General features: G+C 40.0%; 1 protein-coding gene across 1 annotated transcript; it reads right to left on the reverse strand.

The window, feature by feature from the left end:
* On the reverse strand, nt 1-27,309 carry LOC143018944 (tubulin gamma-1 chain). Its single transcript, XM_076174553.1, has 8 exons — nt 27,177-27,309; nt 20,261-20,463; nt 19,002-19,285; nt 18,677-18,871; nt 17,939-18,050; nt 12,754-12,885; nt 8,522-8,704; nt 1-8,405 (listed from the first exon to the last, which is right to left on the reverse strand). The coding sequence occupies exons 1-8, from the start codon at nt 27,223-27,225 to the stop codon at nt 8,196-8,198; spliced, it is 1,368 nt and encodes a 455-aa protein (XP_076030668.1). The 5' UTR covers nt 27,226-27,309; the 3' UTR covers nt 1-8,195.
* Nucleotides 27,310-27,557: the final 248 nt, after the last annotated feature.

Here is a 27,557-nt window from a genome sequence, read left to right on the forward strand (position 1 = left end):
AAAGTTTTTGAATTTTATTAGTAACCAAGCTTGTGGGTCACATAAAAATGTGTTAATACTCAATGTTCACAAAGAAAATGGAATATCATTTACCTATAAAAGGTGCATGATTGTCACACTGTAACGGGCAATATCTAAAAGTTAAACTTACCTCATTTAATGCCCAATGGTGGTTTACATCATGTGTTTTTGTAGTCATGATATGGAGGTTGGTTTTCAGTTGTAAGTTAAATACTCCTGTTTCATCTTTACCATAATCATAACATAAATATAAATACATACTCCAAGGGCTTTTCCCCCCTCAGAGGGAAGGTAGCCAAAGTGGGAAGAAAAAGAACAAGAAGAAATATATACACACACACACATATAACAATAATTATATACAAGCATTAACTGATGAAAATACCTACAATGGGCATCTGCAAGTGGTGATCATACAAAACACACTTCAAAAGATATCATTTCCCTTCAGTCTTTCTTCAGACTTATCATCACCTCCATTGGAGATCAGCCCTGTGGAGCTGGCATTCAGCTTTTAGACAGGGGCAAAGATACTCCCTGAATGAGACCAACGACATGTTTCTGCAAGTGGCTGCCCAACTAGAATGACACGAGATTCATCTCCCTACCACTTATCTTCAAAACCTCTGAACATCACATCTTCTGGAGATGTGTAGGCTGACATCCAGTTTTTGAACTGGGCACAAGGTATCCATCAACTTCAGATTGTATTTCCTCCACTATTTCACACACAAAAAAAGCTGACAATCAACTGCACCTTTCCTCCAATTACTAAAATATAGTAGCTCAGTCCCACACTATTAAGACAACAGTTAAATGTTTCTTCCTGGAGAGATCTATGGGAAGGCCCAAAGATAATTACCTGCTGCTGAGGGGCAACAGGTTTCCAGTCAGTGCAACTTGAGGTACTTGAAAAACTAATAACAACAAAAATAATACATACATACATATACCAAGGTCTTTCCCCCCCTCACCATACCTGGGGTATTGGCTGCATGTTACTGCAAAGTAAAAATCTACTCAGTATCATGCAGCTAATACTTTAGGGTGTATATGGGACACCCCTATGGGCCAGATCCACACATAACTTTGTCTGTGACAGAGGAAATCTCTATTCATAGAGAAATGATGCTACTTTATTAAACTGCTTATGTCCTCCCTACTCTTAATACTGTTCTGTACCACTTCTCTGAATATATATTTCCTTTTTTGTCAATCCCTGTAGTAGGGGAGAAAGAATACTGCCACCAAGTGTTCCTAAAAGGTGACAAAAACAGGATGGGGATAGGACTAGGCATCTTACTTTCTATAGCCTGAAAAGGGACATTCCTAAAAAAAGCAAAGACATACGAGGGTCTGGGAGGAGTTTTCCAACCACAAACCTAAGGTTTGGGTCTTTTAACCACTTTGGTATGAGTAAAATTCTCATGTGCAGCATCAGCTGCCATATGTATGATGCACCACACTACTTGCATTACAAAATACAAAGTCACTGTTGTATTATTTGTTCTCTTTTACTCTGAGTAATAAGATGCATGAGGGGGAGTGGGTGGGGGGTGAGGGAGTATGTGTAAAAAATAAATTGACGTAGCCTGAAAATATTTCTTCCCGTCTTCTCCATTTCTGCATGAGGGGACACAGGGGGGTTGCCAATTTAATGACGCAGCCTTGCTGTCAATGTTCTGTTTTGCAATACTACTTCTGACCCAGGGCAGATGCAGGGATGACTAGTTATCCAGGAGGAGCCAAGATAAGAGGGAGGGAGGGAGGGGGGTGGATGTGAGTGGAGTATATGGGAATGGAAGGGGTGGGAGTGGATGCGTGCCTTTGTTTTTTGGCTACCTCCCTTGAAAGGGGGAAAATGCCTTTGGTATATGTATGTAATAATAAACACAGAAAACGTGATCAAACCAGTTCACAGAATCCGGAGAAAACTCATGTACAACTACAAAAAAAGATATATATATATATATATAAGACGATGACGCTGGCATCCTTCTGTACTGTACCCACTTGTGCCTCGTGATGCCTCATATGTGTCATTATACTGAAGTGGTTAATGTGCATTTATTAGATACAGATGAGAGTAAAAGGGACGAGATGGCAGTATGTTTGCGAGAAGATAGATGTGTTGGCATTGAGTGAAACTAAGTTGAAAGAGAGGGATGAGTTTGAGTTTGGAAGTGTAGTTGGGAGGGTGTCAGGAGTGAAGAGAGGATACGGGAGAGAAGGGGTGGCTATACTAGTAAGTGAAGAGATAGGTAATTGTGTGGTGGAGTGGAAGGTTTTTTTTAACCTCTTCACTCTGGTTCAAAATCTCACGGGCAGCATTAGCTGTCAGACGTACGATGTGTCGTAATAATACTCGCATCATAAAAAATAGTCAACGCTTATATCGGTCGTTCTCTCTTTCACCCGTGAATTTTGATAACCATAGAAAATGTGATGAGTTTAGAGAGTATGTCATTACGCAGGGGCAACTACAATAAATATAATCAAGACGCCGATATGGCAGCCTTGTGTATCCACTTGCTCCTCATGCCGCCTACGTATGCGGCACCGTATGGAAGGGGTTAAGGTTAATGTGGTTGAAGATGAAACTGGGGAGATGTGGGTCTTTGTAAGTGCATATCAGCCTGGTAGTGAGAAGAGTGGAAAGGAAGGCTTTGTGGATAGATTTAAATGAATGTATAGATTGAGAAATGTCAATGTAGTGGTATTGGGAGATCTCAATGCTAGGAGACAAACAAATAAACGGAGTGGTTGTGAAGTGTGGAGCCAGGAAAAAATCATAGTGGAGAGTTGATGGTGGAGATGTCTAGAGTTGATGATAGCAAACACTGTTTAGGAAGAGTCAAGCATAAATACACATAGGAGAGGGTGGTGGATGGAAGAGTGGTAGATAGGGCTTTAATGGGCTATATAGTGGTAACCAGGAGAAGAATTGGAAATTTTGGATGTACATGTTCTTAGGTAAAAGAGTGGGGGAATATCAGATAATTTTTTGGTGGAAGGTAAGTTCAGAGTGGAGGATAGATGGAATAAGAAGAAAAGGACAGAAGGTTGGGAGATGCTTAGAGTAAACTGCTTAAATTAGAAGGAAAAGGAGTGCAAGAAAAAGCTGACAGAGGAGTGAGAGGGAGTGAATGATGGAGTAAAACTGAGAGTGGAGGAGGAATGGGGATATTTCAAGGAGGGAGTCACAAGGTGTGCAAAGATGGTGTGTGGAACAAGGACAGGAGGATATAGAAGTGTAACGAGTAGTGGGATGATGAAGCAAAGAAAATTGTAAAGAGAGGAAATGAGCATTCACAGATTTGTTACAAAATAGGATGAGAGAATCTTATGGGAGGTACAAAGAAAAGAGAAGTAAAGCATAAGATAAAGAGACAAAGAGGAGAGCATATGTAAAATGGGGTAAGAGTTTGACAAAGTTTTGAAAGTAATAAAAAGTTCTGTAAGGAAATTAAGAGGAAGGGGAGGTGAATCAAGTAAAGAAAAGGTAAGAGGTACAGATGGAGAGATGATAATGGTAGAGACAGCAGTAAGAGGAAGATGGGCAGAGTATTTTAGGGAGCTGCTGAATGTGAAGGAGGATTGGGAGGGAAAGGTAGTTGCAGTGGGAAGTATTAAGAAAATGACAGTGATGAATGAGGAAAATGGAGGTGAAATAAGAAAAGATGAGGTGAACACATTTATTAAAATGATGAGCAGGTAATGCACCTGGGTTAGATGGGTGTCATGCAGTGTGTCTAAAAAAGGGAGGTACAGTGATGATGGACTGGCTGGCAAAGTTGTTTAATGTTTACCTAAAAGAAGGTACTGTTAGAGGACTGGACGAGTGCTGCCTGTACAGTTCCAGTTTACAAGAAAAGGGAACAAATGTGAGTGCAGGTGTTTCAGAGGGACCAGTTTGTTGAATGTAGTTGGGAAGGTTTATGGGAGGGTTTTGATTGAGAGAATTAGGTGAAGAACAGAGGGAGTAATTGGCGAGGAACGGTGTTGGTTTAGGAAAGGTAGGGGTTGTGTGGATCAAATTTTTGTGGTATGGCAGATATGTGAGAAAGCTTTAGAAAAAGGTAAGGATATTTTTTGGGTCTTCATGGATTTGGAATGGGCTTGTGACAGGGCAGACAAGAAGCCACTGTGGGAGGTACTGCAGATATATGGGATAGGAGGAAAGCTGTTAAGAGCATTCAAGAGTTTTTATGATAGTAGTAGAGCCATCATCCAGGATGAGCAAAGATAAGAGGGAGGGAGAGGGGTGAATGGGAGTGGATTTTATGCCTTTGTTTTTTTGCTACCCCCCTTGTAAGGGAAAAAAAGCTGTTGGTATATGTATGTACTAGAGCTTGTGAGTGGTTTGAGGTAAAGGTGGATGACAGCAAACTGAAAACGAGTATTAAGGGAGCCTGGAGGACATGCATAACTTTAGATATTTGGGTGCGAATGTGGAAGGAAAGGGAGGAGAGGAGATGGAGGTAGAATGTTGATTGAGAAAAGCAAGTAAATACCTTTGGGGATTACAAAGTGTAATGAGAAATAGACATTTGGGAATGGATGCTAAGAGGAGATTGTATGAAGGGGTGATTGTGCTGACAGCACTGTATGGGACAGAAACATGGAATATAAGAGAGGAAGAGTTTAAATGTGTTTGAGATGAAATGCCTGAGAAGTGTGGTAGGGTTTACTAGGCTGGACTGAGTGAGAAATGAGGTGCAGAGAGCAGGGGTAGAAAGGGAGTTGGGAGATAGGGTTGATGAAAAAGTATTAGGATGATTTGGACACATGAAAAGAATGAGTGAAAAAATATTTGAAAAAGAGGTGTGGAAGGCAGAGGTGGAGGAAGTGAATATAAGGAGGCAACCAAGGATGAGATGGATGGATGGGGTAAAAAGGGCATTGGGAAAGAGGGTAATGTCTGTTGAGGAAGGGAGAAGACAGAAGATAAGGGTGAGTGGAGAATGGTTGTGCATGAATGATGCTGCGATCCATGGAGAGGAGTGGGTGGGGAATGGGGGTGAGGGAGTATGTGTGGATATTTTGATGCAGCCCAAAGGGATTTCTTCCCATTTTCTCTCTTTCTGCATGAGGGGATGGAGAGGGGGTCGCTGATTAAATGAAATGGCCTTGCTGCGGATGTGCTGTGTCTTGCTACATTGTTTCTAACCCAGGGCAGTGGGTGAGATGTAGAGATGATCTGTCATCTAGGAGCCAAGAAAAGAGGGAAGGAGGGGTGGTGAATGGGAGTGGAGTATGTGGGGATAAAATGGGTGGGAGTGGATTTATGTATGACTTTGGCTAACTTCCTTGTAGGAAGAAAAGGCTGTTGGTATATGTATGTATGTATGTATGTATGTATAAGTGCATCCACAAGATGTTCCAATGTTTCTAGAAGCCCAAACCCTATTCAATTAACTTCTGTTATTTTCCTACTATATTCTCAAAAATATTGCTAAAAGCCAGTGACTGCTTCCTTTCTACCAAACAATGATAAACTCCCCCACACCCACAACACAAAAGCAGTCCAACTTTTCATATATGCAACAAGTCAATAATCAGAAACACCAAATGAAGACAGGGTCTTTATCATTACAATAAAGGCTCCCTCCTCCACATGATGATTCATGTTGATAGACCAACATTTCATCTTGAGATCTAAGGAACCAGCTGCCATAGGATAACTGGTTTCTGGTATGAAATTCAAGGCAAAATTGATTCCACATTTACACACTACATTTATAGGGCTAGCTGTCATACACTAAATAATCCTGTTATTTGTGCAACAAATTTTATTATATATATATACAAGTTCAAACATACTACTATAATTCTGGTTTGCATTATTGTTAATCATCCTTAAAATATGTATCATCAGTTCCTTTCATGTGCTTACACTACAGAACATGTACAGTCCATTCTCTATGCCAGCCTTACTTTCTATTCTTTTGTTATTACTATGTTCTTATAGCCTAGTGTATTTACAAAGCATATTTACACGAGTTTAAATATGTTTGAGATGAAATGCCTGAGAAGTATGGTAGGGGTTACTAGCCTGGATAGAGTGAGAAAGGAGGAGGAGAGGAGGAGAGTGGGGGAGGAAAGGGAGTTGGGAGATAGAGTTGATGAAAGAGTATTGGGATGGTTTGGACACAAGGAAAGAATGAGTGAAGAAAGAGGAGGGCAGAGGTGGAGTGAGTGAACATAAGGGGGTGACCAAGGATGAGATGAATGGATGGGGTAAAAGGGGCATTGGGAAAGATGGGGATGTCTGTTGAGGAAGGGAGAAGACAGAAGATATGGGTGAGTGGAGAATGGCTGTGTATGGGTGATGCTGTGATGCATGGGAGTGGGTGGGTGGGTGGGGGGATGGGTAGGGGGTGAGGGAGTATTTGTGAATGACATTTTGATGCAGCCCGATAGGATTTTTCCTTATCATCTCTTTTTCTACATGAGGGGACAGAAAGGGTTGTCGCTGATTAAATGAAGTGGCTTTGCCGTGGATGTGCTGTCTTGCTACATTGTTCCTGACCCAGGGCAGTGGGCAAGATGCAGGGATGACTCTTCATCCATGAGGAGCCAAGAAAAGAGGGAGGGAGGGTGGTGAATAGGAGTAGAGTATGTGGGGGTGAAATGGGTGGGAGTGGATTTATGCCTTTGCCTTGGCTACCTCCCTTGTAAGGGGAAAAAAGACAATGGTATATATAAATATATACATACACACACACACACAAACGAGATGTATCTAATCAAGGCATTTTTGTGCTAAACAAGAAAATGATGAGATTGCAAATTTAAAGATCTAAACATACATACACCAAAGCCTTTCCCCCCTTATAAGGGAGGTAAAAAAGCCTTTGGTATGTTTAAATCTTACTTTAGATTTGCAATCTTATAATTTTCTTGTTTAGCACAAAAATGCCTTGATAAGGTACATCTAGTTTGTATATATATATATATATATATATACATATATATGCTAATAAGAACATGGGTACGTGTGTTCACTTATGCAAAGTAGACCACTTGGAAAAAGAAACTAACGAAGCAGAGCGCTTTCGTATATTACATCTTCAGTTGCACTGAAGATGTAATATACGAAAGCGCTCTGCTTCGTTAGTTTCTTTTTCCAAGTGGTCTACTTTGCATACATATATATATACCTGTGTCTTTTTCCTAGTGGCAGTTTTGAGATACTCAATATCTCAATATTCTTCGATTAATTTTATCTACTAGCCCTCTGCCTCACTTCCACCTTTTTCATGCTATCCACCCTCATAACTCCCACCATATTTCTGAAACAATCTCAAAACATAGTTAGGGCCTTCCTGTCTGTCTTCTTCATATTCAGTCACTGCTCCATACAATATTATGAACACAATCACTCCCTCATGCAAACAAACATGCAGAGTTTCAGCAATTCTTAATAACACCATACATTGAAAGATTCCAAGAAACTTAACTCTCATCACAGATCACATCATCACATGAAGTGGACTTTCATTACTTACTCAAAAGCGTGCCATTTTTAACAAAACCATAATTAACAATCAAGGAGAGGGCCAAACGCAGAGTATGGGATTCAATGTATTTCACGTTTTGCCCTGCAGGGCTTCTTCAGAAATAACCATAACAGGTTATTTCTTAAGAAGCCCTGCTGGGCGAAATGTTAGATACATTGGATCCCATACCCTGCGTTTGGCCTCTCTCCTACAGTGCTGTTGCAGTCGCTGCTGCTTTTACTCAATTAACAATCAATTTTAGACAGCACAGCACAAATATCACTATACAACCGAAAATGAAAAGATTAGAAACACACACATATATATAGAGGGAGAGCAGGGGGAGGGGGAGACTAAAATATAAACATATACATAGTCTTTATCAATCCCCCATAACAATTCCTGTGAAAAAAATATCAAGTTGGGTTCCCAATCCCTCTCTGCCCTACCTAGTTGCCTTTTAAGACATAATGTACCAGGGAATACAATGGCAGCACTACATATTCTTGCACTCCCCTAGGTTGAGCTGAAATATGGCAGCGTTACAATTTTTGTGCAATTTGTATATGACTAAGTGATGGATGAAAAATTATCCTTTGGTTAGGAACAAAATGCACAAAGGTAATTTTGCATGGCATAGTTATGTTCCTGTATCAAGAGTTACTCTTGTACTCAATGCTCTCCTGGTGCTTGGTTAAGTCCCCAAGCGAGATAGTCTGGAGTAGTAGCGGCAACATATTCATCCACAAGCTGTTGGACCACCGAGCGAGAGCTGTCCAACTCCTCCAAACTGTCTGCAAACATGGCTTCCTTTCTGAACTGCTCCAAGAAAGCCTCTCGTTTGCGCAGCTTGTCATACTGCTTAAGAGTTCTCTCAAATAACTGTGGAGGAATTGAAAACATTCAGCTTAAACATTGAGAGCTATTCAAACTTATGTCACATGTGATTAATTCTTTTTCTCAATATATATTGAAAAATATAAAAATGTATAACCTACCGAAGAAATATTTGTATGATTTGCCAACATCAGGCCAGACACCCTATGGGCAGACTGAATGTATGGTGACTTCTTGGATAAAGCTACTTGTATGCTGGCTGGACCCCAAGGAATAAATTGCGCCAATTTCCTCTCACGGATACGCTGAAGAGACTTGTGAACTTGAGTTGGATCTACTTCACCCTGTAAAGTACAACCAAGAATGTAACAAAAGTATGCATTACATACTTACAGTGAGACCTCTCATTAACGGACATTAATTAGCCGTGTTTACGGTGTTTTGGAGTGGTTTTTGGGTGGCATAGTGATTGCACGCACTAAACAACACCAAAAACACGCAAACACAGCTAATTAACGTCCATTAATGAGAGGTCTCACTGTACATACATATACCAAAGGCTTTTCCCCCTACACAGGGGGTAGTCAAAAAGAAAAAGGCATAGAAACCACTCCCACCTATACCATTTCCTATATATTCCACTCCCCTCCACCCTCCCTCTTATCTTGGCACCTCCTGGATGATGGGTCATCCCTACATCCTGTCCACTGCCCTGGGTCAGAAGCAGTGTCACAAGACACAGCACATCCACAGCAAGGCTGCTTCATAAATTCGGCGACCCCTCCTTGATTAGTTAATGCATAACTTTTTTTTTATAGAAAAAGTACGCATTAACTAATCAAAATCATCTATCTATATAAAAAGGGTATCTTCCCCCTTATAAGGGAGGTAACCAAGTCAAAGGCATGTATCCAATCCCACCCATTTCTCTCCCATCCACCACATTTTCTCTTTTATCTTAGTTCCTTGTGGATGGAGGGTTATTCTGTCACCTGCCTGGGTCAGAACCAAATCATAATCCTCTATTCTTCCAGTAGCCACCTGGATGAAATTAATGAACTTTACTGCCTGAAAGCAGCCAGTATGTCACCATTTTCTTCCACAGATCTCTTGGTGAGGAAATGCATTACATGTATGGCAGTGTACGATATAGTCTGTTAATGTTATATACATATACCAAGGGCTTTTTCCCCCTTACACAGGAGGTAGGCAAAGTCAAAGGCATAAATCCACTCCCAACAATTTCATTTCCACATACTCCACTCCTATTCACCACCCCTCCCTCCCTCTTTTCTTGCCTCCTCCTGGATGACGGGTCATCCCTGCATCTCACCCACTGCCCTGGGTCAGATGCAGTGTAGCAAGACACAGCACATCCACAGCAAGGCTGCTTCGCTTAATTCTGTCCCCTAATGCAGAAAAAAAGAAGATGGGGAGAAATCCTTTTGGGCTGCATTAAAATATCATTCACATATACTCTCTCACCCACTCCCTTCCATGCATCATCCATACACAACCATTCTCCACTCACTCCTACCTTTTGTCTTCTCCCTTCCTTCCTCAACAAATATTCCCCTTTTATCCCATCTATCCATCTCATCCTTGGTCACCCCCTTATGTTCACTCCCTCCACCTCTGCCTTCCACACCTCTTTTACTAATCTTTCTTCACTCATTCTTTCTATTATCCAAACCATCCCAATACTCTTTCATCAACCCTATACCCCAACTCTATTTTCTCCCCCAGTTTCTCACTCTATCCAGCCTAGTAATCCCTACCATACTTCTCAGGCATTTCATCTTAAATACATTTAAACTCTTCCTCTCTTATGTTCCATGTTTCTGCCCCATACAGTGCTGTCGGTACAATCACCCCTTTATATAATCTCCTCTTAGCATCCATTCCCAAACGTCTATTTCTCATTACACTTTGTAATCCCCCAAGGCATTTACTTGCTTCTCTCGCTCTACACTCTACCTCCACCTCCACTTGTCCCTTTCCCGCCACATGCACCCCCAAATATCCAAAGCCATCCACTTCCTCCAGCCTCTCTCCATTAACACTCACTTCCAAATTACTGCAATCCTCTCCCTTTGTACATCTCATCACCTTACTTTTACCCACATCTACCTTCAATTTTCTCCTCTTGCAAACCTTCCCAAACTCTGCCACTAACTTCCTTAATCTCTCCTCTGATTCTGCCACAAGCACAGTGTCATCATCAAACAACAACTGGCCTATCTCCTATTTTTCTTAATTTTCTTTAACCATCTCCAATCACTGGCCAATTGTCCTTGCATTTACTTCCTGCACCACTCCATCCATGTAAAAATTAAACAGTCATGGTGACATGACACATCTCTGGTGAAGTCCCACCTTTACCTCAAACCACTCTCTCTCTCCATTTCTAATTCTAACACAGGCTCTATTACTCTTGTGAAGAATCCTGACTGCCCTTAACAGCTTTCCTCCTATCCCATATATCTGCAATACCTCTAACAATGCCTTCCTGTCTACACTGCCATAAACCTTTTCCAAATCCACAAAGGCCCAAAAAGCATCCTTACCCTTTGCTAAAGCTTTCTTACATATTTGCCTTTCCACAAAAACTTCATCCATGCAATCCTTACCTTTTCTAAACCCACTCTGTTCCTCTTCTAATCCTCTCAATCAAAACACTCCCATAAGTCTTCCCAACTACACTCAACAAACTGATCCCTCTGAAATTACTCACATTTGTCCCCTTTTCCCTTGTGAAGTGGAACTATACAGTCACTCCTCCATTCCTCTGGCACTCTACCCTCCCTCAGACACACATCAAACAACCTTATCAGCCAGTCATCCTCACTGTACCTCCCTTTTTTAGAAACTGCATGACATCCATCTAATCCTGGTGCCTTGTCTGCTCTTATCATTTTAATAACTGCTTTTGCCTCATCTTTCCTTATTTCTCCCCATTTTCCTCATCCATCACTGTTGTTTTCTTAGCGCCTCCCATTGCAACTACATTTCCCTACCTATCCTCCTCCACATTTAGCAACTCCCTGAAATACTCTGCCCATCTTCCATTATCATCTTTTCATCTCCACCGTTTACTTTTTCTTTTCTACTTGATTTGCCTCCTTTTCCTCTCCTAATTTCCTTCCAAAATATCTTTTTATTATTTTCAAAATTTTCTGTCATACTCTTACCCCATTTTACATCTGCTCTTTTTTGCCTCCTTATCTTATATTTCACTTTTTTTTTTGTACCTCTCATATGTTTTGTCCTATTTTGCAACCAACCCATGAATATAGTTGAAGAAGTGATGTATGAAAATGAAAGATGCATTAAATGTAAAGTAGATCAAGCATTTGATCTGATGCCCTTGATCTCTCCTGTAAAAGCCCCATGGCCTCCAGGAATCCAGCAACAGACTGGACAGGACCATAAGTCACTTAGAGAAGAGATACTGTGTTGTTGTCTGGGGATTTTTAGTGTGGACCATAGTAGTATAAGGTGTTCTGTGTGTTTTATGTGGTAGTTACATATGGGGAAGTTTGAATATGTGGCCAGGCCTATTCTGTGATAGTACGGTCTTGATGGATGGTGTCTTGTGCACAGACATGCTGGTGTGGTTCTAGTGTGGTGTGGGAGGGTTTTTTCTGTGGGTCTTATATCTGGGATTTGCTCTTGGATTTCTGACTTTTTTTTTCTTTTTTTTTAAGGGCTTGTTTAGTTATCTGGGTGTGTATATGTTTTTGTGTGGTAGGTTGCCAAGATAAGAGGGAGGGTAGAGGGGAGTGGAGTACGTAGGGGGTGGAATGGGTGGGGGTGGTTTTTATGCCTTTGTTTTTTGGCTACCTCCCTTGTAAGGGGGAAAAGCCTTTGGTATATGTATGTATGTATGTAGGTTGTGGTAGATGTTTGATGCTGCTGACAATTTTTTTTGTTGCATTTATTTATTTATTTATTTATTTTTTGCATTCTGTCAGTGGTGCTTGTGAGATGTAGACAATGTAGGAGCATGAAGGTACGCATATGTTAACTTATCATAAATTCAATTAGTGATAAAAATTATTTGATGAAAGAACTTGACATATGCATAGCAGACACAATTAGAAAAAAGATCTGTAAATATGTTTAAGTGGTGGCAGTATTCAACATTTGGAAAAGGGAGAGAGCTGGTGGGAGGGGAGGCATGATGGAAAAACTTAAAAGGTGGACAAAGTGGTACTGGGAAAAAAGGCCAAATTGATAAATATGAAAGACAATGGAAAGGCCAGGTGAGACTTCAGATATAAAATATGATTACCATGAGATATTCATGGACATGGATGTCCTGTTCCACACAACACTGGATGAAAAGCAATGCAGCAACATATAGCTCTTACACAGCATTATAAAAACTTACTTGGATAATATTAAGAATTGCAATATAACAATGCTGACTATTGCGATCCAGCGGAGTAGAAACCATCATGTTCTTTGGCTGTAGTAGGCGACGCATCACATCCAATACAGTGGTCTTCCTAACTGATGGTACCTGTACGGAAGTAAATTTATTTATATGTATGCAAGGTATTCCTGAAAATATACATAATTTGTATCATGAAGCCATCACTTTTACCACCATTCATCCATCTCATCCTTGGTCGCTCCTTCCTGTTCATTCCATCCCCCTCTGCCTTCCACATTTCTTTTTCTCTTTTTTTCATTCACTCTTTTCATGAGTCCATACCATCCCAATACTTTCATCAACCCTATCTCCCAACTTCTTTTCCACCCTTGCTCTCCTTCCCACATTCTCATTTCTCACTCTATCCAGTCTAGTAACCCCTACCATACTTCTCAGACATTTCATCTCAAACACATTTAAACTCTTCCTCTCTTGTGTTCCACATTTCTGCCCCATACAATGCTGTCAACATATTCACCCCTTCATACAATCTCCTCTTAGTATCCATACCCAAATATCTTTCTCATTCTATTTTTTCATCCCCCAAGGCACTTATTTGCTTCTCTCTGTCACTCTACCTCCAATTCCACTCCTCCTTTTCCCGCCACATTTGTACCCAAGTCTCTAAAAGCTATCCATTTCCTCCAGTCTCTCTCCCTTAATACTCACTTCAATTTGGTGCCATCCTCTCCCCTTGTACATTTCATCAACTTACTTTTACCCACATTTACCTTCAACTTCCTACTTTGGCACACCTTCCCAAACTCTGTCACTAACTTCCTCTGATCCTGCCACAAGCGATGTAGTCATCAAACAACAACTGGCTTATCTCCCACTTTTCTCCATTTTCTTTAAGCATCTCCAATCCCTTGCCCATTACCCTTGTGTTTACCTTCTGCACTACCCCATCCATGTACACACTGAACAGCCATGGCGACATAACACATCCCTGGTGAAGTCCCATCTTCACCTCAAACCACTTGCTCTCTCTATTTCTAATTCTAACACCGGCTCTACTACTCTTGTAAGAACTCTTTACTGCTCTTAACCACTTCCATACGGTGATGCCTACGTAGAAGTCATGAGGAGCAAGTGGGTACGCGATGATGCCGATGTCGGCGTCTTGATTATATTTATTGCAGTTGTACCTACATAACCTCCATTCTCTCTAAACTGGCTTCATCATATTTTCTATGGTTATCAAAATTCACGGGTGAAAGAGAATGAACGATTGAGCACTGACTTTTTTTTTATAATGCGATTATTATGACGCAACATCGTACGTCGGGCAGCTAATGCTGCCAGATATGCGATGTGCCCCAGAGTGAAGTGGTTAACAGCATTCCTCCTATCCCATATATGTGCAAAACTTCCCACAGTGCCTTTCTCTCAGTGGGAGGTTTTGCAGATATGAGAAAATTGAAAGTAAATGTGGGTGACAAGATGTACAAGGGGAGAGGGTGGCAGTGAGTTGGAGGCAAGCCTTAGTGTGAGGCTAGAGGAAGTATTTCGGGTCACATGTCGCAGGAAATGGAGCAGTGGGTATGAAGTAATGTGTAGGGTGGGGGAAGAAAGTAAGTCAGTGTTGGGAATGGATGCAAAGATAAGATCATATGAAGGGCTAATTATGCCTACCACACTGTAAGGGAGACTGAATTTAAGAGAGGCAGAAAGGAAAAGCTTAACCCTGGACAGGTAGCGTTGTGTCAGATTCGCACCAAGGCACTGCGCAAAACGTGTTTTTTTGTTTCTACGCATAGACACCTAGCATGATCTCACTTGTATTTCAGGGACAGTTAGTCATTCACCAACCTCAGTGGAAGCAATACGTGTGTCACCTCTGCTCCGCCGCCTTCACCCGCTATCACCCTACAAAGTTATAAATGGTGCATATCTAACACCACGCTACCATAACTTAGGTAAGTCATGCAATTGCAAAAGTTTTGCATTTTACATTACTGCATTGTTACTTAGTGAAATAATTTTATTGTGTTTATCAGAAAATATCAGTGAATGGTGTAGCTACCCATACCAATCGCCATATTGGATCGGAGGGCAGCGAAAATGTAACTTTGAGACTAATTTCTAATTTTCTATTTTTTCTTTCTTCTATTTTCAGATTTCAGCATAGCAAAGAGAAGCCTGCCAGAGGAGGAGTATTTGCAGGCCCTTTTCATGAGTAGCGATGAAGAGCCTTCTACAGTGACTTTTGAGGTAGATGCCCTCTCTGCCCTTCCTCTTCTGATGCCAGGACCAAGCTTCTGTGTGTGAGGTGCCATAAGCCTACATGTAATTCGCATGTCAAATATGTCTGTGACCAGTGCCATCGCGCGTGGTAAGTTTCACGAATTATTTTTTTTTACCAGTTTATACATACATACATATACCAAGGCTTTTTCCCCCTTACAAGGGAGGTAGCCAAAAAGGAAAAGGCATAAAATCATTCCCACCCATTCCATCCCTCAATACACTCCACACCCCTCCACCCTCCCTCTCATCTTAGCACCTCCTGGATGATGGGTCATCCCTGCAACTTGTCCACTGCCCTGGGTCAGAAGCAGTGTCGCAAGACACAGCAAGGCCGGTTCATTAAATCGGCGACCCCCGCTCTCCGTCCCCCCATGCAGAAAAGGAGAAGATGGGGAGAAATCCCTTCGGGCTGCGTCAAATTTTGCTCACACATACTACCTCACCCCCCATCCACCCGCCCATTCCACCTCATGCATCACAACATCATCCATATACAACCATTCTCCATTCACCCCTGTCTTCTGTCCTCTCCCGTCTTTCCTCCACAGACATTCCCCTCTTCCCCAAAGCCCCCTTCACCCCATCCATCCACCTCATCCTAGGACGTCCCTTCATGTTCACTCCCTCCACATCTGCCTTCCATACCTCTTTTACTAGTCTTTCTTCACACATTCTTTCCATGTGTCCAAACCATCCTAATACTCTTTCATCAACCCTATTTCCCAACCCCCTTTCCACCCGTTCTCCTCCTCACCTCCTCATTTCTCACTCTATCCAGCCTAGTAACCCCCATCATACTTCTCAGACACCTCATCTCAAACACATTCAAACTCCTTCTCTCTTCCTCTCTTATGTTCCATGTCTCTGCTCCATACAGTGCTGTTGGCACAATCACTCCTACATATAGTATCTTCTTAGCATCCATTCCCAAATGTCTATTCCTCATTACACTTTTTAATCCACCAAGGCATTTACTCACTTCTCTCAATCTACATTCCACCTCCACCTTTTCCTGCCACATTTGCATCTAAAACTATCCACTTCTTCCAGTCGCTCTCCCTTAATGCTCACTTCCAGACTACTGCCACTTTCACCCCTTGTACATCTCATCACCTTACTTTTACCCACATTTATCTTCAGCTTTCTTCTATCACACACTCTCCCAAACTCTGTCACCAACTTCCTCAATCCCTCCTCTGATCCTGCTACAAGCACAGTGTCGTCCACAAACAACAGCTGGCTCACCTCCCACTTTTCTCCATTTTCTTTAACCATCTCCAATCCCTGACCCACTACCCTTGCATTTACCTCTCGCACTACCCCATCCATGTATAAGTTGAACAGCCAGGGCAACATAACGCATCCTTGACGAAGTCCCACCTTTACCTCGAACCACTCACTCTCTCCATTTCCAATCCTGACACAAGCTCTACTACTCTCATAAAAACTCTTGACAGCTCCTAGAAGCTTTCCTCCTATCCCATATATCCGCAAAACTTCCCACAGTGCCTTCCTGTCTACCCTGTCGTAAGCCTTTTCCAGGTCCATAAAGACCCAAAAAAACATCCTTCCCCTTTCCTATAGCTTTCTCACATATCTGTCTTACCACAAAAATCTGATCTACACAACCTCTACCCGTCCTAAATCCACACTGTTCCTCACCAATTACTCCCTCTGTTCCTCTCCTAATCCTCTCAATTAAGATCCTCCCATAAGCCTTCCCAACTACACTTAACATGCTAATCCCTCTGAAACTACTACATTCACACTTGCCCCCTTTTCCCTTGTAAAGTGGAACTATACAGGCACTCCTTCAGTCCTCCGGCACTCTACCCTCTCTCCAGCAAACATTAAATAACCTCACCAGCCAGTCCCCCATCACTGTACCAGTTTATACTTACTAAATATAGTTGTTAACATTGCTGCCCTCATCTAGGGCCATTGTAGATTACTTTTGCAAAATTTCATGCATATCCATCAATTATTAGTACTCTAAATATGCATTTCTTTTACGTAAATTGCGCACAGTAAGGGTTACATTGAAACCGAGCCTTTTTTTAGTTTATAGTCACTAAATATAATTTTCTAAGGTTTTGTCATCATCTAGGATCATTGTAGATGACTTCTGGGAAATTTCATCCAGATCTAATAAGTATTTCTACTAGAGATAGCCTTCCTTTCACACCAAATTTTTTAGTGATTTTGTATATGAAAAAATTAACCGCATTTTCTTTTCTTTACAGATTTTGCAGTTTTGCTCCAATCAACAATGTTTTTACATCAATTCAGGAACTCTTCTACTTTCAAGAAAACACTCGTCATTAGTGGAATTTGGTATTCTAAAGTGTACAGTGCCTGTTATTTGACCAAATGTCTATTTTTATAAAAAAAAAAAAAAAAAAAAAAAAAAAAAAAAAAAAAAAAAAAAAAAAAAAAAAAAAAAAAAAAAAAAAAAAAAAAAAAAAAAAAAAAAAAAAAAATTGTAATCATGTCAGTAAAGTGTTATTTTTTATATTCAGCATTTTTTCTCCTTCACCAGTAGAAAGTAAAAAAGATGGGCATAATGGTAACTGGGTATAAGCGCCTAATGTGAAAGTAACAGATATGACACCACGCTACCCATAGCGGGAGAATTTGTCCACGCTACCTGTCCAGGGTTAAATGAGTTTGAGATAAAGTTTCCGAGAATCAATGCGTGGGTTACAAAATTGGATAGAGAAAAATGGGATGAGGAGAGTGGGAGTAGACAGGGACCTGGCATATAGAGCTGATGAAAGATAATTGGGATGGCTTGGGGCATATTGAGAGAGAGAGAGAGAGAGAGAGGAAAGCAGAGCTGTGAAATGATAAATAAAAAGTATAATTTTTGGATCACTTCCTGGAAAATTACCTCTGCATCTGTTGCTAAAGGTGTGTAGCCTGTCTTAAGGAAATGAAGGCGTGGAGTCGGCACAAGGGGGGCAATAAGTCCTATGAGGTCATTATTCATGTAGGAAGGATATCTGCAAAATAAAGAGACAAAGTGTTAAGCTCAATACTAAATATTATTCTAAACTAAAAACACATACACACCCATTGCATCCCCATCACACTCCACTCCCCTCCACCCTCTTATCTTGGCACCTCCAGGATGATGGGTCATCCCTGCATCTTGCCCACTGCCCTGCCACCAGTGAACTGCACCAAGGGCATGTTTCATTAAATTCCACGATACAGTGGACTCTGTAAGGGGCACCATCCTAGCCTTCTGATAGGTGGAGCTCCGGACATTAAGCCCAACCATCAATCATCATAGATACACACACACATACATACCTGTAATAAATTAGATAAGGCAACAGTGTGTGGAAACACTATTCAAAACTTTAAAAGCAAACTTGATGCTGAAAGATACAAAGACGGGTCACCATGAGCATAACTCCCTTCCCTTATAATACAACTAGGTAAATACAACTCCCAAGAATCAAAACATACTTTGTCTGCCATTCCCTTTCCAAGAATGTAAGGGCTATCAGTATACACACCAAATTCTTAAGAATAAACATGGCTCCTTCTATACTCTCATAATTTCTTCCTAAATCACTTTGACAGATTAGTGTTACTACACAATTTACATATCTATCCTCACCTTAATGTTGCAGTTGAAACAGACATGATGGTAGACACCAATGCATTGATTTGTGTAAAAGTTGGGTTTTGTATATGAAGTCTGTCAGATGCAATACGGTTTAGAGCTGTATTGTCTAGAACCACAACACAATCAGCACTTTGGGTCAGCCTCTTCAGAGTGAGAAGTGAATTATACGGCTGCACCACCACATCACTGTAGGTTGAAAATATAAATTACTCTCTAGATCACGAAATGGTAGCAATTCTATCTGAATATACTAATTCAAAACATAATAAAGATATAATTAGATTATGCATCATTTCATGATACAATGCTATCTCACCTTATCTCATCCTGGTTTGGAAATACAGAATATGTCTGAATAAGTTTCTTTGGAAATCGGTCATTGAGCTTTTCTAAAATGTACGATCCAAGACCAGATCCTGTACCACCAGCAATGCTGTGGCAAAGAACAAAGCCCTCCAGACTGTCTGATCCATCAGCTTCTCTGTCAATGATGTCAAACACCTCTTCATATAATCGGTCTCCTTGACTAAATCCAGCAGCCCAATTGTTGCCAGCACCTCCACCATGTTTGGAGAGGTAAATATTTTCTGGGTTGTACAGCTGAAAGATATTTCCCTTTAGTAACATACAATCAAAATAATTGCAAAATATAATTTTGAGAACTGATTGCACCAACATAAAAGCCAACAGGACTTTTCCCCCATACAGAGCAGGTGGCCATGTGGAAGTATGCACACCCACCTACACCTCTCCCACACCCATCCAAAATGAAAAAATTCTAATAAAATAGTTTCATTACAAATCAAATAAGGGCAATGAAACTTCATCTTTCCCAATCCTCAGACCATGCTAAATGAGAAATATAAAGTTTAAACCGTTAACCCAGTTCTCTCTTTCAAGACCCATGGCCCCCATGAAACCTGACAACTGCTGGTTCTGCCTTTAAGTCACACAGTAAAAAGATATTGTGGAACTGTCAGTAGTAAATGTACAATAATTTAATTTGTGTCCCATGTCTGTGGTGGATGCATCTAGTACATTAAGCCTACTGCCAGGTTGTCTCTGAGCTGGTGCTGTTTCAATGTAGGGTGATGACCTAAGATAAATATACCTTTGGTACAGATTGACCTTAAGACACACATAAAATTCAAAATACACCTGATGAAACAACATTGGGGCACTGAATCATCTTTAAATATACATTATTACACTGGCCTGTTAAAAAAAGCCAAGTACCTTCGTAAGGATGGGAGAGAGCAAGAAACAGATGTGACTGGACAATGGTTGTGAATGTCCAATAAACTGATACTGCCTGAAGGGATTTCTACTCATCTTCTCTATTCACATTTGAGGGAAAGAGGGTGGGAGGGCTACCATGTAAATGAAATAGGGAGGGTAAACCAGCTTTAGTTGTTGGGTGCTACTGTGGATGTGTTGTGCTTTGTTGCAATGCTTTTGACCCAAGCAATGGATGAGGGTAGGTTGGGCAGAAAAAAAAAAAAAAAAAAAAAAAAAAGAGAGAGAGAGAGAGAGAGAGAAAGAGAGGCCTTTTGGTATATGGATAGACAGAAGTACCTTGGCATAAGGTGAACTCATGATGGTGTGTATAACCCTTGGTTCTAGATCCATCAACACAGAGCGTGGAATGTAGTGTTCATCGTCTGCTTGGTAGAAGAAAACATCTTTACGGTCTGTGCCTTCTGTAGCATAGTCTTCCAATGTGCCCTCCGGGGATATCCCATGCTCAGCACACAGCTTCTTCCAGAATTCAAAGCCAACTGTGGGTAGAAAGAAGGTAGATGGTTTTAATAATCACATTAAATGCAGCGCATGGTACATGAAATACCTAGTTCTTGAATGACAACTCACACAAAAATTTATCTACTGAAATTATAAAATATTCCACATTAAAACACATACATATACCAAAGTTTTTTTTTTACCCTTACAAGGCAGGTAGCCAAAAAACAAAGGCATAAAATCCACTCCAACCAATTCCATCTCCACATACTCAGTCAAAACCTATGCATTACACAGGGGTAACAAGATCACCTTTTATAAAAACATCAATAAACACATATTCAAAAAGGGTACTATGTTCAAGCTGCTTCTTCTGATGACAGACTACTATAGCAGTTATAACAACTGCTGCCTCAAGTTTCACTGGCTGGAAACTTGCCCCACAGTAGCCTGCAATGGTCCTTAGACCTTCCCATTGATCATTCTGGGAAGAAATATTTGACTGTTGTCTGTTCTATTGTGTGGAGTATGTAAGTGAAGTTTTGATATTGTGTGTACCTCACTAAGATACCAGAAAGAATTTATATATGCACATTGTTGTAAGCTTAAGTTTTGTTATTATAAAGGAAAAATCCCATTACCTGTGAAGACAAAATGTCATGATTGTTCCCAATACTGGGTGCAAGTCTCAAATTTTCCCAAATATGTACATCCCCAATTGATGGAACAAGACTAATGAATTGTTTCATATTTGAACATGCATGATTTCAAATTTTGTATGTGACTGGGTGCAATGGAGAATACAATGAGGCCAGGCCCTCAATTTTGTCAATAAAATACTGTACATGCCTATATTGCCAGCAAATTGTGGGTGATGAATAAACAAAGGAATTGTTGCATGTCAATGTTGCTACAAGGAATAATTTACAAAGATTAATTGGAAAGAGAGAATGAATAATTTTTCCTGCTCCCCAAATGGCTAACATTTTACCAAAATCATCAATAAATTATTGCAGTTGTATGCGTATGCCTTGCATGCAAGAAAGTAATAATATGTAAAGCTAATTACTGTCAGAAAATAAATGTATACATGGGCAAAGACAACTATTCATGGTAATAAGGAGGGGAGCAATTAGTGCATTCCTCAAGGAGACAGGACAAATAATGGTATATTAAGATGAGAAATACTGCCATCACAATGTAAACAATCTTCCTTAAAAGTGGCAGTTTGCCGACAAGATTGACGAGATAAACACCATATGAGGATGGAGCCTTTATTTACAAAATATTAAATATCTAAACCACCATTTGTGGACATTTCGCCCACGGACGTTTGGGCCAGCATTCTCATCCTTTCCCAGTGTCCAACACCTCCCCTCCTCCTTCTCCTCTTCCTTCCCCCCCTTTTCTCTCCCCGTTCCCTCCTTTCCCCTTATTTAATCTCAAGCATTTGTATCTCAACTTGTACTTGAAAAAGCTGTAATAAGCGAAACGTCGTACAAATAAAGGCTCCGTCCTCATATGGTGTTTATCTCGTTAATGTAAACAATGTCACAGTTGGCTGCTATAAGGTTATGCCTGAGAATATGTCACATAATATCATGTTAGAGTGGTAAACTGCACTTACTAGACCAGAACTTGGCTGTGGATGAAAAATTACTTAAACCCAACATAATCTTTCACTAGTCACATAAGCACATCTGCAAACTGCCCTGAGAACCCATGTCCTAGACCGTCATTATCTGGTAGATGAGGTAAATGTTTAAGATTAATTTCCAAGTTAAAAATTTCTTAGAACATATTTCAATGAAATAAGGTGTGGAGGGTGTGTGTATATGTTCTCTAGAAGTCTCTATCTCAAAGGGACTTATTTTGCCATGCTTAGTAGTACAGGGGTGGGGGAGGAAATCATGTCTAGAGGCATGACCTCTAAAATTCCTGTGCCCATCCAAATAAACAATTATAATCAAACTTAATTTTGTCGACGTAGTATGATGCACACCTTTGTTTTTATGGATTTTGTCAATTCAAAGTAATTTCAAGTTGGGAAATGACAGTGATATTTGCATTTAATCTATTTAACTGACAAGTATACAGCTCAAATATGACAGGCATCGGAAAGTTACTTGAAGGGACTACTGAAAAAGGACTTTGAGGAGGTCTTCCAGGATTGGGAGAGATGCATGCAGAAGTGTGTAGATGCGAGAGGCAATTATTTTGAAGGAGACAAAATCTTGTAAGCTTACGAAAATAAATAGTGTCTCTCCTGACATTTTCTCATTAGTTATTGATTGTAGTGGTATTTCCATACATTTATTCTAGCAATACACACTTCATACATCTTCTAAGAATGACACAAATAGGTTAGGTTATGTTAGGTCAGGTCATGTGGACAGGTCACATTTTTTATGTATTTGGGCAGGTCACATGTTTGATGGACAGGTATGGAGAGCGTCCTGGAGGACTGTGGGTCATGCGGTAAACCTCAGGTTGCACCTGCGTAGGCGACATATGGTGGTAGACCTCATGCTATAGTAGCACCAAATAGAAATAAACAAAGGAAAATACACTATCAAACGGTGATGGAACAATAAGTTCGAGACGTCATGTTTGTATGGCAAAACCAGCTGTCAACATCCTTGACAATGACAACCCTGATGACCTCTAACATTATAGGTATTGCATTACTAAATGCAGGTTAGGTTGAGTTAGACCAATTTATCATACTCTAATTTCTTTGACTTCCACATCTATCAAAACAAAGATGGCATTTTGAAGCACTCGTTGCAGTTCCGTTCTTGGTTATAGCTTCTGCGAAGAAAAACATATGTTGATGTATTATATTTCACAAAATTACTTATTTTTCATTGCTACATTGTTTAGATGTGTACTTTTAAAAATTTACCAGTGCTACTTCGGGCAATGTTATTAGCAGGGTCCCCCAGGGCTCAGTTTTGGGTCCCTTATTGTTCATAGTGATGTTATTAAGTTTGCGGACGACACTAAAATAGGACGCCTAATTAGGTCAGGAGACGACACAGATTCTGCAGGATGATCTTAATAAATTGTTAACATGGTCGGTGAAATGGCAAATGAACTTCAATATCTCTAAGTGTAGCATGTTAAACGTAGGGCTACACAACCCCAAAAATAGATACATCTTAGATAACACGTTTTTAGAAAAATCTGAGTGCGAGAGGGACTTGGGAGTTCTGGTGAGTCCGGACCTTAAAACCAGGAAGCAGTGCATTAGCGCCAGAAATAAAGCAAACAGAGCATTAGGTTTCATTGCTAGGACGGTAACGAATAGAAGTGCAGAGGTAATTATTAAACTCTATCTAGCGATAGTTAAACCCATCTTCGACTATGCGGTACAGTTTTGGTCTCCGTCCTACAGAATGGACATAAATTCACTAGAATCAGTAGAGAAGAATGACCAAAATGATACATAGACTTGGAAATTTGCCTTATGAAGAAAGGCTTAGGCACCTAAACTTATATTCTCTGGAAAGATGCAGAGTGCGGGGTGATCTAATAGAAGTGTTCAAGTGGATCAAAGGCTATAACAAGGGTGATGCAAACAAGGTCATCATAATAAAACAACAGGGCAGGACTCGCAGTAATGGGTATAAACTGGACAAATTTAGATTTAAGAAGGAAATAGGCAAGAATTGGTTTACTAATAGGGTGGTCGACGAATGGAATAAACTTAGTAACCATGTAGTGAGCGCTGAAACTATCAGTTGTTTTAAAAAACGATTAGACAACTTTATGGATGGGGACGACAGGTGGTGATGGATTCAGAGCTGCCTAGCGTAGGCCTTATGGTCTCTTGCAGTCTCCTTTATTCTTATGTTCTTACTGTGTGGATGTGATGTCTTAGTAAGCTTTGCTCTTATCTGGGATCTCTACTTCATTAAGGTTCTCCTGCACCAGATGTTTTCTAGACTTATTGTTCTCTGGAATTCTGTGGGGTTCATTGTTCATGCATCTCATGGAGGTGTCCATATATTCCTCTGCATTTTTATCTACGAAAAGGGTCATCCAATCAGTTCAAGTTCCCTTCTTAGTTTGCCCCAGTTAATTTCTTCACTGTAGAAGTTGAGGTCACTGAATTGGGAGCTTTGGGATGCTGTTGGTATTTTGATGAGGTTGTGATCAGACACTGTTGTTTAAATTTATTCATCGGAGTGGACTAGCTCAAAGTTGTTGCTTAGTACTACGTCCAATGTGTTGTTGCCTCTGATGGGCACTTCAATGAACTGGGCTCAGTAGTTTTCACTGATGGACTTGTGTTCTTCAGCTTGATGTTTCTCATCCCAAGGACCTCCATCAATTTACATTGATGGCTATGATATACATGGGCAATTGAAGTCCCCTGTGATGATGTCTTTTGTGGATAAGGTTAGCAAGTTTTACAGAAGTGCCTACATCTTTGCTGTTACTTCACTGAAATTTTCTTCAGTAGTGTTTGGTGGCCTGTCAATCGTCAGTACCATGCAAACCCATTTTTCAATTCCTTCTTTTTTGTATTTGAAAAATCTATCTTCTTAGGTTAGGTTATATTAGGTTAGGAGCTATTGGACAACGTAAATTTCTTGATAAATATCAGTGTTTGTTTGATTTGGTAAAATGACTATCTTTTGCATCTTTCATATGTTGAGGACTGCCATTAATTGTTTGAGTACATATATCTGTTTGCCCATGTCATCAGATCTATTTCTGCACATTTTAGTCCTTCCTCTGACAATAATTATAGTAAATTTTTAGAAGTGCACACCTATATGATATAGCAATAGAAAAATAATCTTGTAAACTAAAATACATCAATGTAATATATGTTATTCTTGGCAGAAATCAATAATAGAAAAAGTTACCATATGCTATAAACAAAGAAACATAGCTGCTTTGACTACTTAATGCCACATTTGTTTTGATAGAGGCAAAGGTCGAAGAAATTAAAGTATGATAAATTTGTCTATTCTAACCTAACTTATATTTAGTAAAGCAGTACCTGTAATTCTAGAGGTCATCAGGTTGTCATCTTAGACCTCCAAATCTATCAAAATAAAAATGGTGTGTAAAGGAGTTGATGCAACTTTCTTTCTGCATAGCTTTAGGCAACATTTTCCGATAGGGTAAACGTAAGAATAAACACCGTGTGAGATCGAAACCTTTATTGGTACGACGTTTCGCTTGTTACAGCTTTTTCAAGTACAGACATGCCAAACACTCTGAGTATATATAGGCCGACGGGGAAGGAACTGGGAGAGGTTATCATGGAGGGGTGGGTGGTAGCTGGAGGGGCGGAGGGGGTGTGTGAGAAGGGGGGCGGATGGGACTTGGTGGAGATAAAGTAGGACATTTCGGACAGTTTGTTGAAGTGGACTAAGGGGGACATTCCATACATTTGTATAATGCGGGTAATAGATGGATGATAGGAGGGGCGATGTTAAACGGTGTTTATTCTCACAGTCTTGTCGGCTTTGGCCATTGTGTTTCAGGGTACATGTACCAATGAAGATGCACCTGCCCTATGCAGACGCATTTGACACAAAAAAAAAATTCTATCTGCCGATGGTGAATAGATAGGAGCATAATTATAGGCTTAAAAATTCACTTAACTATCCCCTCATAATGTGACATAGTCTTACCTTCCTAATCCAAATAAGTATGTGACTGCAGATGAAATAAAAAAAGTACTGTTTTTGAAAGAATCTTTATGAAAACCAAAGAATTTTTTTAAGGTATTTCTTTTTTTTACTATTTCTTAACAGATTTTTATTCCATTTTTTGCAGGTGGCTTGTGCATGGCTTTATGTTCACTTGTGCATCAGAAACTACTTCCCATTGCATGCAGTGATTTTTTGAGCCTATAATTATGCTCCTATCTATTAACCATCTGCAGGTAGAAGTTTTGTTTTGTCAAATGTGTCTGCATAGGGCAAGTGCGTCTCCATTGGTACGCATACCCTACTGATTTCAGCAAAGTATCCATTATAGTCACGTATTACAACTTACAAAATTAATATTCAATTTTCTAATGCTATACCATGTAGGTGTGCAATTCTAAAAAAAATACCATGATAATGACTTTACTAGTTAGTGATTTCAACTCTTAAGAATCTCCTGTAGTCAGAAGGCTCAGTAGTCTGAAAATTGGTAAGACATACAGCAGCCAAGAAAAAGTTTGCTGAGGAAAATTTCCAGTCTCAGCCCTAGAAATATAGGAGACAAGGTAGTTGAGAATGTTAAAATTCCAAGCAGAATATAATATTGATGGCGACATGGTCTCTGACCTAACCTAACCTAATCATCTAATCATGAGTATGAATTGGACCATCATGTGACAAATTAATAAATGCTTGCCATAACGAAACTTCTGCAAATTGCAGTAGTCCTTTTCATTTAAATGATACCATAATTAACACTGAAAAAATTCTGATTACTGGGGCTTCTGTTCTCATACTCAGATACTGATACTCTGCTACGAAGTTATCGTTTTTGTGAAGTTGCCGTTTATTGATCACAAACATTTAATTGATACACCAAGTTATAATCACATGGGAAATTAAAAATAGACCTTAAGAATTCCATCAATATACCTATATTGAATGATGCCAAATACACTGTCATACACAACAAATATCCATGAAATATAATGTTATTATGTTGTATTCCATTGTGATTGTTGATGTTGAAAACAATACTGTTGTCTTAAAATATGAGAAATGACTTTATACTAACTTACTTTGATTTCCACACTGTCCTAGTTGTAAAGTTATTATTTCGCAAGGCATCTCGCAGAGTTTGAAAAAGCTTGACAGAAACTCCGAATGTGTAATTCCCACTGAGATTGTTTCAAACCTTGCATATGGCGGGAAATCGTTGAAACTGACAGGTCACGTGACAACAACAGATGTTAAATTCTTTGCCAACTTAGCAAATTTTTATTGAAATGTAATCATATAAACGTTACAATAAAGTAATATTATTTGTAGACTAAAGTGAAATTAGATATGATTATTATTTTCATTTTACAGATAGTCATGGGCAAGTCTTGAACCACGCATCGGTTTACTATATGTAGATATAGCGCATGTTGCTAAGTTGTTCGACTTATGTTTATGTA

The sequence above is a fragment of the Oratosquilla oratoria genome, chromosome 36 (genome assembly GCF_046742065.1).
Source record: "Oratosquilla oratoria isolate Oo_2021 chromosome 36, ASM4674206v1, whole genome shotgun sequence".
Taxonomy (NCBI): Eukaryota; Metazoa; Arthropoda; class Malacostraca; order Stomatopoda; family Squillidae; genus Oratosquilla; species Oratosquilla oratoria.